The sequence below is a fragment of the Canis lupus genome, chromosome 2, assembly GCF_003254725.2.
Source record: "Canis lupus dingo isolate Sandy chromosome 2, ASM325472v2, whole genome shotgun sequence".
Lineage (NCBI taxonomy): Eukaryota > Metazoa > Chordata > Mammalia > Carnivora > Canidae > Canis > Canis lupus.
The window spans coordinates 7,046,657-7,064,771 of NC_064244.1; the positions used below are offsets into that span (position 1 = coordinate 7,046,657).

An 18,115-nucleotide genomic window follows, 5' to 3' on the forward strand; every position below is an offset into this window, starting at 1 on the left:
GGATTGAAGTCACTCACTGTGCTATGTAGGAAGCTGTGATTGCAGGGAAGTACTTCCAAGATGAGATTGCTCTGGAAGATTGGATGTGGCATATAAAGATGAGGCCGATTGGGTTAAGGCAGGTGAAGGATGTAGTGGCTAGTAGGATGATGATGGAGACAGGTTTGGGGGCTGTTCAGAAATGAGGTGCAGAAGAAAATTCTGAGTTGGTAGAAACTATGTGATGTAGATGGCAGGGAGGGCATAGAGCCAATGCCTTAAGCATGAAACAAGAAGCATGGTTTGTGCAAGAAAAGGGAATATTAAGAGTTAAGATGACTCTTGCCTACAGATTGGCTTTCCATTGAATGGAGGACGTAGGACATTAGTAGATTATTAACAATGAGCAGTAGCAAATGTTAATTGCCAAATAGAGTTGTAGACCTTGAGTTCAGAAACTTTGCTCAAGATTGACTGGTTATTTGATCTGGAGCCAGTAAGGTCACCAGCCCGTGGTTGGTACATCTTTTTTACTTCTCGGGAAGAGATAAAGATCTCTACTAATATGGCCTTTTTGGATCAGGTTCTTAGCTATGTTTTATTTCTATTTCTATGTTTTATTTTCTCTTGAAGCATTATCAAGAGAATCACAGTTAGTACCTGCCCAGTGAGTTTGGAAGGCATAAGGAGGAGAGAAAAATCTAAAATGATTGTTGTGTTTCTATTATGGGTGCTCCCCCCCCCCCCAGTATTGTGGCATTATTGGAGATAAGTAATGAGATAACCATCTAAAACACAACTTTACTAGGTTGGGTGCCGAACCCACCACAGAAGAGGAGGGCACGTGTGATACAAGGTGTCATTTGGTCTGACGAGTCCCCTTCATTCTTCTGGTAGCAGAATCTGGACCCCCTCTTTTTAGGGAGCCGCTTCTACACATTGTCTCCACGTGTGGTTTGAGGCACCCATCAGAGTGCACCTCATTGGCCTGGGCCAGTCAATGTTCGATGTTTGTGTGTGGGGTTCCTGGAAGCACTGCTGAGGGATGAGACTCCTTTTCTCTCTGACAGCTGAGGGGTAGATGTGAGCCTGAAAATTGGCACCAACCAGGCTCCCAGTCTGAAGGAGAGAGTGGGGCCCAGGGTGTGGGGCTCAGAGGCAGAGAGGAGTAGGGATGTGTTTTTTGCATGTGTTTTCAAACGGTTTGTCTCCCTAGGGGAAAAAACCCGGAAAATGGTGCAAGAAACATGCTAAGCCAAAAAATATTTTTAATGACTTCTAAAGAAGGTTTTCAGTATATCTTCAAATTAGAAAAAAAGAGAAGCCAAATGAGTTCTGGGGTTTGAATTTTGTATAAAATGGCTCAGTTGATGTGTTTGTCACTTCCCTAGCCTAGCCATGTTTTGTGTCTTTGAACAGAGAAAGTATTGTTCTGGCTAAACTTAGAGCATATTATCTGTGATGCTGAAACTATTTAAAGATTTCTTGTTTTGATTTTTTAAAAAGCCGATGAATAACATAATTATCTACAGTTCATAGCAGCCTCTATTCCTTCAGATTTAGGACTTATTTGCAATGCAATTTTCATGTGCCATTAGGAATTATGAGGAGTAAACCAGTAGTTGCTGTCTTTTTTTTTAACAGCATATTCTTTTTTTTCTATCATGGTGAGTGTACAATTTAATGCCCATCACCTATCTTACCCATTCCTTCCACCCATCTCCCATCTGGTGACCATCAGTTTGTTCTCCATAAGCAAAGCCTGTTTCTTTGATTTGCCTCTTACTCCCTTTTTTTCTTCCTTTGCATGTTTGTTTTGTTTCTTAAATCCCACGTATGAGTGAGGTCATACGGTATTTGTCTTTCTCTGACTTATTTCGTTTATCATAATACTCTCTAGCTCCATCTGTGTTGTTGCAGACAGCAAGATTTCATTCTTTCTTTATGGTTGACTAATATTCCCTTGAATATATACCACACCTTTATCTATTCATCTATCGATGGACATTTGGGTTGCTCCGATAGTTTGGCTATTGTAGATATAAACATCGGGGTGCATGTATTCCTTTCAAGTAGTGTTTTTGTATTTTTTTAGGTAAATACCTAGTAGTGTGATTCCAGGTTCATAGGGTAGTTCTATTTTTAATATTTTGAGGAAACTGCATCCTGTTTTGCACGGTGGCTGCCCCAGTTTGCATTCCCACCAACAGTGCACGAGGGTTCCTTTTTCTTTACATCCTCACCAACACCTGTTGTTTGTAAACCAGTAGTTTCTTTACCTCTAATTGTCTTTTATCTCAACAAGGAAAACTCATGATTTCAGACTAATTGGAAAAGTCCAGTTTTAATTATAAAATAGTTTTAGACAAATACATTTCTTCTATTTTTAAGTGTGTAACTTTTACTAAGGTAACATGACATTGACAAAAAGGTTTGAGGTTCTTCTGTAAATCAAGACCTTTAATTTGCAAGTTAACTGGTGATGTTTTAGCACATCTAGATGGTTCGCAGTTACTATGTAGGTACTATAGATTAAATAATGATATAAGAATTTTATTTCCGTTATACATCTTATTGAATCCTCACAATAGCCACGTGAGGCAGGCACTGACTCCATTTTATAGATGAACACACCAAGGCACAGAGAGCTAAAACCCCAAGTTAAGTCCCAAGCTATAAACCCCCCACTTCACATGTGCTGGACTTCTAAGTCCGTGTGCTTGACCACTACTCCATGCCACCTCTGACTACAGGTTACCATGATGACACTTAAAAACAGGTTGGTTTTGTCATTTGTTTATCATTCTTTTCTTCTTTTTGACATCAGTTATTAAGCACTTATTATATACCAGGAAATGTCCTAGAAACTCTAAATAAATTCTCTTTATCTCTCTCTCTCTCTCTCTCTCTCTCTCTCTCTCTCTCTCATTTTGTTTGCTTGTTTTAAACAATACATGCGTATTTCTCATAGTTCTGGAAGGTGCAAGTCCAAGATCAATGTGCTGGCTGATTTCATTCCTGATTAGGACTCTTGCTGGCTTGTAGATAGCTGCCTTATTCTTCCCATTGTGTCCTCACATGGTAGAGAGACACAGACAGAGACAGAGAGAGTAGGGTAGGAGCAAAGGAGGAGGAAGAAAAAAAAGAGAGCATGCAGGAGAAATTGCTGGTTTTCTTATAAGAGCACTAATTCCATCATGCGGGCTCCACTTTCATGACCTAATTACTTCCTAAAGGCCTCACCTCTTAAGGTCACCACAGTGGGAGGTTAGGGCTTCATCATATGAATTTTAGGTGGGGGGAGTGCAATTAAGTCCATAATACTGGAGAGGCAGCTGTTTTGTAGCAGATCCTCAAATGGGGTTGCTCCTGCCTTGTTTGGAGACTGTTCTTTCTTAATCTTCACACCAACCCTGTCCGTAGGTTTTATTGTGTCTTATTTAAAGGACAGGGAAACTGCGTCTCAGGCAGGATGAGTACTTTCCCTAGCATCACAGCCAGTATGTGTCTGAGCTGAGCTCTAGAACACCCAGAAGAATGTAGGCTCTGAGATGCAGCAGAGGGCAGGGGGCAGTAAAGGATTTGCATGGTAGGAAGAATGGGCTCAGAAGACCACTAGTTAATGATGCCGCCACCTGGAAGGGCTCCAGGAAGTGGAGTGGGTAGTGTGTGTGGTCTGGAAGGAGAGCCAGAAAATGCTATGCACTTGAATGGTCTCCCTAGGGCCTCATGCCCATTGGGGTTCTTGTCTGGCCTTTACCGTAGCCTGCCAGAGGATCTTCTGGAGGCTCTGCACGTACAGCTGGTGTTCAGGCTCTGACAAGGAACTGTGGTGTTGATGGTTAAGGGCCCAGGGAGTTCTCAGGGCTAGGAAACAGAGTTGCTCTGTGCAAATTCAATCATTGCACACAGCCAATTTGCTGATAGAGGCAGAGCAAATGTGGTACTTTTCAAATATGCAGATGACATACACCATTTGGCTAACAATCTGCCCGTGGTAGATATGAATTTCCAGAGCCTTGGGCAGTGGTGATCTTTATGCAAGGAGACAAATCAAGGCAAATCAGTTTGGGTGCGAGCTCAGGTAGTATTAAGTAGTCTTCGGATGGAGAATTGTGAACATTTTTGAGCACTTCCTGTATTCTAGATCAGTGTTCTAGGCGCTGGGGTTTCAACAATGACTCAGACATGGTCTCTGTCAGAAGGCATTGACATTCTAGTGGGAGGAGACAAGACAAAACACACAGATGTATATGCGTCACATCCAGTGGAAACATGTGCTGTGAAGAAAAATAAAGCTGGGGAAAAGAGATTCAGAGATGAGTAGGAAGGAAGAGGGTGCTATTTTATATGAGTGATCAGGTAAGTCCTCTTCGTGGAGGGGAGATTTAAATGGAGACTTGAAGGAAGTGAACTGTAAGCCATGTAGAAATCTGGGGGAAGAGTATTGTAGGCAAGAGAAAGAGCAGGTGCAAAGCTCTTGAGGCAGGAACATGCCTGGCACATTGAAGGATCAGGATCAGCAAGAAGAACGTAGCTGAAGCAGAATGAAGGAGGAAGAGAATGCCTACAGATGACAAATCGAGAGAGTTAGCCCCTGTGGGCCATGGTAAGGACTCTGGATTGTACTCAGAGAAACGGGAAGCCCCCCAAAGAAGATAAGCAGAAGATGGCAGCAATCCAGCTGCCATGTTAGAATGGGGCAGGGGTGTCAGGGTGGAAGCAGGGAGGCATGTCTGATAACCATGGCGGTGGTTCCTGGAGAAATGGTGGCATGGACTGGGAGGTAACAGTTGGGATGCTGAGTGGGAGTCCTGTTACATTTTAAAGGAATTGAGGATAGGATTTGCTAATGGGTTACATGAGGGAATGAAAGAAAGAAGTCAACAGCAACTCCAACATTTCAATCTGACCAAGTAGAAAAATATGTTGTCCTTTGCTGAGATAGGAAGGAGATACATTTGGAAGAAAATGCTCTGAATTTGGTTTGGCTGGCATTCCAGAACCCAGAACTGCGATGGGTGTGGGTGGAGGCTGGACTAAGGATTTGAGTCCTGGTTGAGGAGAAAGGTAGAAAGCTGGAGGACGTGCCAGAATGAAAGGAAGTACGAATGGGTTCTATAGCAGACAAGATTGAGTGAGCTGGAAGAGGCAAGAGTCGTCTCAAGGAGGCTGAATGGGAGCCTTTAAAAAGACAGAGAGCTATGAGGACCACATCTATGAGGAGTTTCAGAGAGAATATCAGAGAGTATGAGCAGTGAGCAAGGCCTCCAGAAATAAGTGGGGCCTGTGACCTGAGCTTCTGCGGAAGGGATTCCACTTGAGATACAGAGGGAGAGGATGCAGAAGCAAGACAGACAATGAACAGAAGACAGAGCTGGGAAGGGTCACCACTTGACCAAAGACCAGTCTGAGGATGGGAAGATGATGGTGTAGGGAAATGGGCTGGAGATTCAGGATAGCTCTGCATTATAAAAGCTTCGTGCTGAATAGAGGAGTCTGATGGAAGGGTGCAGGAGTCATCAAAGATCAGGAATCTGCAATACAGCTATGCAATGAGTTGAGTGCTAACACTTCCCTGTTGTATCCTCTCTCGGTGATCTGAAAGTAAAAGGAACTCGCTCTTCACCTTCATTTTCTCTCCCACATTTTTCCTGTTCTAACCATAAAAGTTGCACATCTAGTGCTAAGAAAGAGGAAGACTGACTAGTATTGTATTCACTGCATGAATAGGCTGATTTTCTGTAACAATTTTTCCCGATGGGACTTGACTGAAGTTCCCACCATGGTACATTGTTTTGAAGTATTTATTGTAATGAGTAGGCCACTCAGAAGTTTGTGTCTGTATTAATCCCAAGACACATTTACTGTAACAGGTAATCTTTCCCAGGCAGATGAGGCATTTACAATCTATAAAAATGTAATAGTATATGTATTAATATTTATAATAATTTATGATGATACTGTCCATATTAATATACTTATGAACATAGAGTTACTTATATTCATGATACTATATCATTTAGATATAAATGATATATTCACAAAAACACACTCTTACAAACAATACTATCAGTTTAGCTATAAGACATCAGGTTGATATTTCATTGTATGATGCCAAAAGTTAGGATTGCAAACTCTGTTCATTTCAGTAGTAGATTCTTTGTCAGCTTTCATGAAACTAATTACTTTCTCCCACTGAGCTTTCAATAGATTGACGGAATATAATCTAATGTATTGATTGTCAGACCTTTTCTCTGTTTTTAATGCTATTCCTTTTTTCCAAATGATATACATTTTGTTTATTTATGTTTTCCAAATAAATTTCCCATGAAAAATATTTTGACCAAAGTAATTTGATTTACAGATTATGGACAGTTGGCCAGGATATGACTTGGATTTATTCACATACCCACAGCACTATTATGGAGATCTGGATTATGTCCTCATACCTCATGGCATCATTGTGGACAGGTGAGTGTTATTTCTTATGTCAATCTTGGTCCTGTGCTGTCTGGCCCCCTCTTGTGCAAATCATACAATACACTTTACGACCCTATTCCTGAGTCTGCCATGTAGAAGTAGACAGAACTTTTTTTAGGGCAGAGAATTTGGAATAAAATGAATTGATGCTTTAACTGAACTATTTACCTGGACATTTGTCCCAGAGAAATGGTAAGAAAAAAAAAAAAATATATATATATATATATTTGTCTACTGGGCAAAATTTGTCTACTGGATATATATATATATCAGCCTCAAAATAACAATGTCCTGTACATACTGATAAAAATAGGATTTGGGAAAGCATTGCTCTTTACCCGAGAATGTTTGTCTTAAATTATTCACAGACTCTTGAGTTAACCAGGGATAATTAACAGGTGAACTTTGCCTTCATGGGACACACCCCTGAAGCCCTGACTTTTCCTGAAATTTGGCATATATCTTGGATCAAGCAATGTATCACAGATTGGCCAGTCTGTGCACAATTATGGTTTCCAGGCAGTGGTAATGTTTTGGGAATAGGCATATTTTCAGCTTAAAAATATCTGCACAGAACTATTTCTAGAATACTATTTCTAGTTCTTTCTGACCCATCTATATAGATATCCTTTAGCTCTTGTCTAGCCAACTGGCTTTGTAAAAGCCAACATTTTCTCCTGTTCTAAGTAACTAAGTCACCATTTGTTTCTTGGTTTTCAGAGAGCATCCTCCACTTGAGCCCACTTTAAGCATCAGGATTTCAAGGTCATACCCCTTTCACAAAACTGCCTAATGCCCAGACTCTTATCATTCCATGTACCTCTGTTTTCTTGTACAAATATCAACTACTTAAGCCGTCACGTTTACATGGAAAGCAAGCCTCACACTGCACTCCCAGGAACATAGAGATTCTTTAAACACCCAGAAACGGGGGTGAAAGAAGCAATGGGAAGTAGGAGCAAATCAAAACTTTGGACTCCGCATGCTTCCCTTTTTCTTAAACTGTAATACTTTTGCCTCCATTTAAAAAAATCTATTATATTCTTCTGAGTTAATATGTAACTTATGAAATAAGTCCTTAGCCAAAGTAAAGTTTGAAAAACATTAGACAGGCCATATTCCCAGGATATTATCTTTCCATTAATTCCTGTCTATAGCAAAAGGAAATGTCATTCTTTTGCTCTAAAATTTGTCTATTGGATAATACTTGGATATTGCACGTTCTCTCAGACTATGATATTTTATCAAAATACAGCCTGGCTTGGAGTTTCTCATGGCCTACAGTGGCTTTCTGTGGAATATAAGTCCCAATCCTCAAAGGGAACAAAATGTTCTGTGATCAAATAAACTTGGGAAATTTCACATCTCCCAAATGGTCAAATCTCCCTGTTAGCAATTCATATTAAAAATAAGGAAATTCAAAAAAAAAAAAAAAAAAAAGGAAAGAAACCTGCTTGACTTTAACAATTAAACCAACTTTTGTTGCGTAGTGGAGTCGTCGTATTCAGTTCACATCTTAATAATTCAGAGGTACTTTTCCCTTAACACTGTTTTTGGAATTCCCCAGTTTAAACAAATTCCTGCTTTTTTCACCTGAATTTTATGACTTATTTAAATGCATCCTGATCTAGTACATGATTGGGTCCTGCTAGGGCTCCTCAAAGTCAGTTCCCAGTACAGGAGACTTAACCAGTGATTTGTTAAAATATGTATTTTTTAATGATTTTATTTTATTTATTCATGAGAGAGAGAGAGTGGAGATGCTGGGGGAGAAGCAGAGGGAGAGAGACAAGCAAGCCAGTGCTGAGCACAGAGCCCTACACTGGACTTGATCCCATAACCTTGAGATCATGACCTGAGCTAAAAACCAAGAGTCAGACGCTCAACCCATTGAGCCACCAGGTGCCCAATAAAATGTGTATTCTTATGCTTTATGTCTGGAAATTCTGATTCAGTGGTCTGGGGTGGGCCCCAGGAATGAATTTAATTAAGTGTGTAATTTACATACTATAAAATTCACCCATTGCAGGTCAATGATTCAGTGATTTCTAGTAAATTTTTATGGTTGGGCAAGCACAGCCATCATTTTATAGTATTTCTTTCATCCCCCAAAATTTGTTTACTGTCAATCCATGTTCCTCCTTGCAGCATCAGTCACTAGTCTGATTTCTTTCTATATAAATTTGTCTTTTCTAAACATTTCATATAGGTTAAATCCTACAATATCTAATTATTGATTTACCAATCAATGATTATTTGTATGTCTAGTTTTGAGTTACTATGAACAATGCATCCATGGACATTCACATATAAGTCTTTGTGTGGATGTATGTTTTCATTTTTCTTGGATGGATTTTTTGGAGCAGTATTCTGGATTTTATAGTTCAGTTTAAGAAAATGCCAATTATTTCCAAAGCAGCTGTACCATTTTATATTTCTACCAGCAAGGATGAGGATTCCAGTTTCTCCACACAGTTGTCAACATTTAGTGTTGTCTGTACTTTTCACTATAGCCATTCTAGTAGATATATAAAAGTATCTCATTGTGGTTTTAATTTGCATTTTCCTAATGATTAGTGTGCTTGTTAGCTATTTATGTTCTCTTTGAAGAGATGATTATTTAAGTCTTCTGCCATTTTTACTTTGGGTGGGTTGTCTTCTTATTGAATTGTTAAAGCTCTTTATATATTCTGGATACAAGTCCTTTACCAGATATGTGATTTTTTGAATACCCCACCTCCCATCTGTGTCTTGTCTTTTCATTTTCTTATTTATATGTTTTGAGAAGAATGTTATAAATGCTAGTTAGGTCCACTTGATTTATGGTACTATGTGATTCAACTATATCCTTAGTGGTTGCTGCTGGATCTGTCAATTACTGATAGAGGGGTATAGAAGTCTCCAACTACAGTAGATGATTTATTTCTCGTTGTAGTTCTATCAGGTTCTTAACACTGTCGTTAGGTGCATGCACATTAAATAATAAAATGAATTAAAGATTGTCATGTCTTCTTGGAAAATTGACTTCTTGACTATTATATAATACCCTCTTTATTCCAGATAATTTCATTGCTCTGAAATCTGCTTTGTCTGAAATCAATAAGCTACTCCTGCTTTCTTTTGATTGATATAAGTATGGTATGTCCTTCTCCATCCTTTTACTTTTAATCTATTAGTGCCTTTATATTTATATACAATATATGTGAGAGTCTTTTTTTAATCTACTCTGACAGTCTGTCTTTTAATTGCTGTATTTAGATCATTCACATTTAAAGTGATTATTGATATAGTTGATTTAATACCTACCATATTCGTAATTATTTGCTGTTCATTGACCTTTTTCTTTGCTTTCGTTTTCTGGTTTTAGGGGTTTTTGTTGTTGTTGTTGTTGTTGTTGTTGTTGTTGTTGTTTGTCTTCCATTCTGTGGAATTTGCCTCCTCCACACTGTGTAGCCTCTGGTGATATGCAGTTTTCTTGTTTCTACTTGTAACCCTCACTTACTAGGACTTACCCTGTGTCAGAAGAGCTTATTAGTCTTCAGCCTAAGATTGGTTGGAGATTGTACTCAAACACCTCAGGCCAGTAAAGCTTCTACTTTCTGCTGATGAATGTGTGTGGGGCTGACAAGCACATTAAAATTTCCAGCCTCTTTCAAGTCTTCCCTGGCTTTTATTGTTTCATTGTGCTTTCTTGTGTCTCCTCTGCACATACAGCCTCCATCATTCAGAAATGTATAGGCAACCTGAACCATGCTGGTCTCTGCTGGGCATGTGCCTCTTCTGGTCAATTTGGGATACATGAAGAGTTTATTATCTATCCTTTTCCCATGACTCTACTCTCCTGGAACTCCCTATTAAATCCTTGACTAGACTAGTTCCAACTAGACTAGCAATTAAACTAGATTATTTGCAACTTCACGATAATGGAGCCATTGGCTCTCCCTGTTCACAGGCTACCAAGATAGCCATACTAACCGACGATGCTCCCTATCAGGTGAGCTTCCTCTGGCAGTGGGCCACCTTCGTTGAACTATCTGGTTGAACAATGGAGCTGATGAAGGGCTCAGAGAAGTGGGAGCATTCTCTGGCAAGAATGCCAAATTTGTGCTGTTTCTACCCATTGTTCAATGTTTTTATGAATAAATGATTCACAGTTTGTTATATGTCTCTGGTTAACTTCCAGAGTGCCAAAATGGTTGTTTTTGGCAGTTTTATCCAGCTTTATAATTACTTTTTTGTTGAAATGTGTTGACCGCCTCACTCCATTATGCTGAAAATGAAATGTCCCATTGTCTTGCATGCTGATGTACATTTTCTTGATGATCATATTTTGAGAAACATTGTCTGAAACCATGGTTGCTATTTAATATGTAAATGTATATATATGTATAACATATGTATGCATATACATACATAAGTTATATAACATAAAATATATTATGTAATATATTATTACATATATGTAATATATGTAGAACATATATAATATAATGCTTTACACATACATATATATATATACAGATCATTCAGTTAACATTTTTTTATAGATTTTATTTATTTATTTATGAGGGACACAGAGAGAGAGAGAGAGGCAGAGACACAGGCAGAGGGAGAAGCAGGCTCCGTGCAGGAAGCCCGATGTGGGACTTGATTCCAGGACTCCGGGATCACGCCCTGAACCAAAGGCAGATGCTCAACTGCTAGACCACCCAAGTGTCCTAAAAGGTTAACACATTTTAAATCTAATTCTATCTGAAGTGCCAGTAGGAATTTTTTTTAATATGCAACCCTAGCTCCTGCCTCCATTCAAGGTTTTAATATTGTATGAATGCTTGGGCAATGGACTTACAGACATGAAACAATTAGAAAAAACACAGTGACAGTTTCAAATCAGGCATTGGATACCAGCCCAAGGCAGCCTAACTCCAGGAACGGATCATTCACATGGTGCTCCCTGGAAATGATGCCTATTGGAATTGTGTTCTAGGCACTTTTCACATAGGTCATGTGCCATTTTTGTCAAACAGAAGACAGAGATTATTCTTTTGATAGTTACTATGGAGTTGACTTTTCTTCCAGTCTCCTCTAATGTCATGAGGTGGGTGAGTCATTTTCCCATGTCCTCTCACGTTGCTATAAAGTGAGCAGATACCTTCATGGCATTGTTAACAACCAGGCTCTGTAGTGATAAAATAATAGCATTCATGATCTTTGACATCTATTTTACACCTTACTCATGCTTGTGACACAGAGGAGCAAAAATGTACTATGGATGATGTGGTTATCAAAAATATGTTTCAAACACTCTCTCTTTGTCCAGCCTTAACAAAGCTTCTTTATCTGTGGGCTTCTGTCTCCTGAGCTCTCCTCCACAATCCCCTACGTAATCTAATATGGGTAGTACATCATGCATTTTCTTTGAAAGGAAAAAAAATACTCAGAAGTACTAATGCTTTACTATATCTTTTAATTCCTCTTTCAGAATTGAACGGCTGGCAAAGGATATTCTGAAAGACATAGGATACTGTGACATTGTGATCCTGTGTGTGCTGAAAGGAGGTTACAAGTTCTGTGCGGATCTTGTGGAACACCTGAAGAACATCAGTCGAAATTCAGATAGATTTGTCTCTATGAAGGTTGATTTCATCAGACTGAAAAGTTACAGGGTAAGTTGTTAATTCCATTTTCATTATCTAATGTTTAGAATAATGAATTTTCTAGAATAAAAAAATTGATAATATGATGAAAATGAAGAATGTCATTTTTTAAATTTGCAAGATACTTCAGCCTATAATTGAAATACTGTGGTTTGTGGGAGCCCCTCTTTCTGTTATCACATATATGGAAAGATGCTTCGGGAATGATTCATACTTTCTTTTATGGTTTTAAAGTGAGTGGTTATTTCCTGGTGACTAACCTCACAATTGAGTGTGTTAACAATGAGTGTTAAGAAAGTCTGGTGAACACTGACCTGTTTCCGGTCTGGATGTCACCGTTGGCCCTTGAGACCTGTAGGAAGGTGTCCAGCCCAGAGAGGACAGTATTAGTACTGAGATGGCTGTAGTCATGGCCTGAAAGTGTAAAAGGGAAGCCTGTAGGGACAATGAGTTACCATGTGCAGTGAGCCAAGATGAGAGAACCTCCAACAAAAGGCCCCTCCACCAATCTATACTGGGTTTTCTTAGACAGCACTGGACAGAACCAAGGGAGATTATCCTCCAAAGACATCATCCACTGGGTCCTTCCTCTTCTCTGAAGTTACCTTCTGTGATGCTTTTTGATTCAACATATAGTAAATCATCAAAACTAGCCTACTGTTCGATGAGGAACTGTTGGAGTCAAAGCCATAAAAGTATTCTCTGATTAAACTAGCTTGACACATTTTAATTCATTGTTTAAATGGATTTTCTACTGCAGTGTGACAAAGCCACCACAAACTTAGTAGCTTAATTTATTAACACACATTTATTACCTCAGTTTCTCTAGGTTAGACATCCAGGCCTGGGTTCTCTGCTCAAGAGTCTTCCCAGGCTGAAATCAAGATGTTAACCAGGGGTACGATCTCCTCTGAAGTTTGCAGATGAGTGACATTTCCACTATCACTTGTTGGCAGAAGATCAGTCGTTATTGGCAGAATTCAGTCTCTACTTCCCTGGTGGAAACGCTTTCAGCATCTACAGGCTGCCCTCAGGCTTTGCCTCATGGTCCCCTCCACCAGGCAGTTCCTGGCACAGCAGAACCTTTCCATTTAGTGGTGCTCTGACCCCTCTTCTAATAGCTGACCTGGAGTGCCCAGTTGGCACAGTCAGTTAAGTGGCCAACTCTTGATTTCAGCTCGGGTCAGGATCTCAGGGTGGTGAGACTGAGCCTTGTGATGGGCTCCACACTCAGTACTGAGTCTGCTGTTGATTCTGTCTCTCTCCCTAATCATGGGAGTGCATTCCCACATTTACTAGTCTCACCCACACTCAAGTGGAGGAGATTAAACAGGGTGTGTCCACCAGGGACCAGATGGGCATGTGCCTTAGGGTTCCACCTACCACTCTCTGTGATTCAGTTGCTTCAGCTCTTGAGCAACTGGCAAATTATTTATCATTTCTTCAGACATTCTGTATTCTCCCAATGACTTCTAAGCTATTTTTTATAGACATGTGAACCTTAAATTGTTAGTTTCATCTTTTCTTGGAAACCTTTTCTTTAGGTTCCTTTCATCCTAGATTAAGTCACTGAGCTTCTGTAGAAGATTTTCTTTTTTTTTCTCATTTGCTTGGCTCTGATCCTTATTGGATTTTCCCCTGGAAAACAGGTTTTTAAACTCTTTTAAAAATTAAAGTCAGATTTATTGAAGTATAATTTACATGCAAGAGAAATTACCTGTTTTAGTTTACAGTTCTGTAAGTTTTGACAATTGCATAGTCATGTAAATCACCACAATCAGTATATAGAACATCCCTCACCATAAAAAATGCTCTTGTGTCCCTTTGTACTTTGTAGTCACCTCTTTCCTCAGCTCCTGGAAAGCAGTGATACATTTTCCGTCTCTAGAGCTTTGCTCTTCCCATAATGTCATAGAAGGTAATCATACACCAGGTAACCTTAGTACATCTGTAAATCTTAACATATTCATTTGAGATTCATCCATGTTGTTATGTATACCAGAAGGTTATTTCTTCTTATCATCAAATACAATCTCATTATATGGAACTATCACAGTTTTAAAATCATATATTCAGGAGCCCTTGGGTGGTGCAGCTGGTTAAGCATTTAGCTCTTAATTTCAGGTTGTGATCTCAGGGTCGTGAGATTGAGCCCTGTGATGGACTCTGCTCTCAACATGGAGTCTGTTTATGATTTTTTTTTTCTCTCTCTCTCTCCTTCTGCCCCTTCCCCTGCATTCATGGTCCCTCTCTCTCAAATAAATGAATAAATCTTTAAAATATTTTACTTTTATTTTTATTTATTTTAAAGATTTTTTTAATTTATTTATTCATGAGAGACACAGATTGAGACAGAGAGAGGCAGAGACGCAGGCAGAGGGAGAAGCAGGCTCCATGCAGGGAGCCCGACGTGGGACTCGATCCTCAGGTCTCCAGGATAATGCCCTGGGCTGAAGGTAGTGCTAAATCACTGAGCCACCCAGGCTGCCAGACTCTAAAAATTTTTAAATAAAATAAAATAATTTATTAGCTGAAGAATATTTGGTTTGTCTCCTTAGAGTGATTATGAGCAAAGCTGCTATAAATATTCACATAGGGGTTTTTGTGTGTACTTATATTGCATTTCTCTTGAGTAAACTTCTCTTGAAATTGCTAAGTCATATGGTGAGTGTGTACAAGAAATTACCAAACTGTTTTTTAGAGGAACTGAATAATTTTGCACCTCCATCAGCAGATGAGAGTTCCAGTTGCTCCCTATTTTCCACAGTACTTGGTATTGCTAGTTTTCCTTTTTTTTTCCTTTGTTTTACCCCTTCAAATAGGTGATAATAATCTCATTGCGGTTTTAATTTGCATTTCCCTAAGGAGTAATTATATTGAGCATACTTTCATTTGCTATTTGCTATTCATATTGGTTTTTGTTGAAGTGTTTGTTCAATATCTTGCTCGTTTCAGTAATTTGGATCGTATGTTTTCTTATTATTGAGTTTTGAGAGTTCCTTATATATTTTAGGCACAGATTCTTTATTAGGTATGTGTCTTGAGTACATTTTCCAGCTAGTGAGTTGTTCTTTTATTTTCAGGAACAGTAATTCTTTTATTCAAAGAGCATAATTTAAGCATTTTGATAAACTCCCAATTTATCCATTTTTTCTTTTATGAATCATGCTTCTTGTGTATCTAGGTAATCTTTGCCTTATTCAAGATCACAAAGATTTTTTTCTGTTATTTTTTTAAGAATTTTGATAGTTTTGGGGTGCCTGGGTGGCTCAGTCATTTAAGTGTTCCCTTTGGCTCAGGTCATGATCCCAGGGTCCTGGAATTGAGTCCCATATTGGGCTCTCTGCTTGGCAGGGAGACTGATTCTCCCTCTCCCTCTGCTACTCCCCCCTGCTTGTACTCTTTCTCTCTCTGTCAAATAAATAAAGAAAATCTTTTAAAAAAAGAAGTTTTATAGTTTTAATTTAAATCTAGGTCTATGATCCATGTTGTGTTAATTTGTTAATATGGCGCTTTTTTTTGCAAGTGAATATCTGATCTGGGATCATTTGGTGAAAAGACTATCCTTCCCCATTGTATTGTCTGCTCTTTCACTGAAATTCACTTGAGTATAAGTATGGGTCTATTTCTGAGACTACCTAGTTCTGTTCGTTTATATGCTTATTCTTTGGTCAATACCACACTGTTCTGATTACTATGACAGTATAATCAGTCTGGAAGTCAGGTAGCATAAGTCTTCCAACTTTGTTCTTTTTCAGAAGTGTTTTAGCTATTCTGGTTCTGTGCCTTTCCATGTAAATTTTAAAACCATGTTGTTAATTTCTACAAAACAACCTGTTAGAATTTTTATTGGGATTGTTTTGAATCTATAGATCCATTTGGGGAGAATTAACATCTTAACACTCTTTAGTCTTCCAATTCATGAACAGAATATATTTCTCAATTGTTTAGGTCTTATTTAATATTTAATATGTTTGTCTAGTTTTCAAGAGTCAGATCTTAGGTATCTTTGGTTAGATTTATGCCTAAATATTTAAAATGTTTTGGGTCCTATTGTATTTGGTAAATTTTTCTTTGACATTCAATTTCCAATTGTTTACTGCTAGTATATAGATATACTACTAAAAAAGAAAAACTACTGATTTTGTATATTGAATATTAAAACTTTTCAAAACTCTTACTAGTTCTAAAACTTTCTTGTAGAATTTCTTATAATTTCTTCTATGAACAGAGATGGTTTTACTTCTTCCTTTCTAATTTGTAGACTTTTTATTTCTTTTTATTGCCTTATTGCTCTGGCTAGGACTTCCTATACAATTCTGAATAGGAATAGTGAAAGAAAACATCTTTGCCTTCTCAATCGGTAGGATATTGACTATTGCATCCCCCAATATTTGATGCTTTGTTTTCATTTTCATTCAACTCAAACTATTTTCTAATTTCCTTTGTGACTTCCTCTTTCTCTCATGAATTATTTCTTGTTTAATTTCCAAATATTTGGGGATTTTCCAGAGATAGTTCTGTAGGATTTCCAGCTTAATTCTGTTTGCAGTAACTATAATTTGTATGATTTTAATTCTTTTAAATTTGTTGAGGCTAGTTTTATGACCCAGAATATCATCAGTCTTGCTGAAATTAACAACATTGTAATCTAGGTCAGATTAAATAATACTGCTATCTGTCTCTCATTGTCCATTTCTCTGCACATTTTCTCTTTATTTGATCAATATTTTAACCTAGAGGCATACATTCTAACACTTACAAGCCCTGTTAACTCATATTTATATGATACTAGTTCAAAGGAAACATTTCCATTTCTAAAACTCCATTAGCATTGTAAGCATTATTGCTGCATCTAGACAGATATTTTCAAATCAACATGTTTCCTGGGGAGAGGGATATGGGGGTTCCTGCCTAGGGTTCTGATGAAGGAGGAGGCAGTAGTAGACTTTAAATTTTCACTACCTTCACCTATTTTCATACACTGTCCTGTAGGACCTGAGGATAATTGTCATGTGTTTTCTTTTCTTGCTAAATGTTTTTCCTCATGTCTATCAACAGAGCAACACGGATCATCTCCTGAGAAATTACCTCACATACAATATAAAAGCCTACTGCTGGGGTGCCTGGGTGGCTCAGTTGAGTATCTGTCTGTGGCTCAGATTGTGATCCTAGGGTCCTGGGATCAAGTCCTGCATCGGGCTCCCCACAGGAAGTCTGCTTCTTCCTCTACCTATGTCTCTGTCTCTCCCTCTACCTATGTCTCTGCCTCTCTCTGTGTGTCTCTCATGGAAAAAAAAAAAGCCTACCTGCTCAGTCAGAGCAAGTTTTTCCCTAATAAAATATCCTCAGAAATGAATGGAAAAACCATATTCATAGACTGAGGTGTGATGTGAACAGCTTTCTACTTATAGCATGTAAGCTGTCTTCATCCAGAGATGAATTAATTGCTGTGTCAGGCTAGGCTTGAGCTGACCATCCCTTTACATAATTGAGTTCTTTCAGAATTCCTGAGGGCAGAGATATATTTTTAAAAAACCAAAACCGAATAAACACCACCAAATAAGGGGAACAGAACCAGCTAATTTTCCTCTGAGCATGTTTGGTGTTCCCACATACCTCCGAACCTGTTCTTGAGAACTTCTCAGCAGAAACAGTGACCATGAAATGTTCTTTCTATTCCTTTGGAAGTTTCTGGAGAGAGAGCAGGACTCTGTACAATTGTGGGTGCTGGTCAAAAGCATTGTGTAGTTTTTTACTTCCTCCTAGCCTCTTGTTCTGTGATTCTTTATAGATTTCCTATTTGGGGCAGAGGCCATATTTCTCCCTGTCACAGCCATCACATTTATAAGTCACTTGAGGGGCTCTTTTCCTGAGAGGGATCTCATTGCTTGATGCCCTCCACTCTTTACTAAGGGACCTTCCTGAAGGGGTGGATGGATTCAAGCATTCCAGTTTCCAGGCAATTTGACTCGTCTTTGTTGTTATATGAAACT

The 18,115-nt window shown here is 38.6% G+C and overlaps 1 protein-coding gene and 1 long non-coding RNA gene across 4 annotated transcripts in view; one reads left to right on the forward strand and one right to left on the reverse strand.

Moving 5' to 3' along the window:
• The window catches only part of LOC112670307 (uncharacterized), an 83,941-nt gene that overhangs the window by 32,190 nt on the left and 33,636 nt on the right, over positions 1-18,115 (reverse strand). The gene's annotated exons all lie outside the window — the stretch shown is intronic.
• The window catches only part of PRTFDC1 (phosphoribosyl transferase domain containing 1), a 93,665-nt gene that overhangs the window by 2,832 nt on the left and 72,718 nt on the right, over positions 1-18,115 (forward strand). For all 3 annotated transcript variants that reach the window (XM_025463924.3, XM_025463925.3, XM_035713904.2), the window contains exons 2-3: positions 6,347-6,453; positions 11,945-12,128. In XM_025463924.3, the coding sequence (XP_025319709.1) occupies positions 6,347-6,453; positions 11,945-12,128 (291 nt within the window). The remainder of the gene's footprint in view (positions 1-6,346; positions 6,454-11,944; positions 12,129-18,115) is intronic.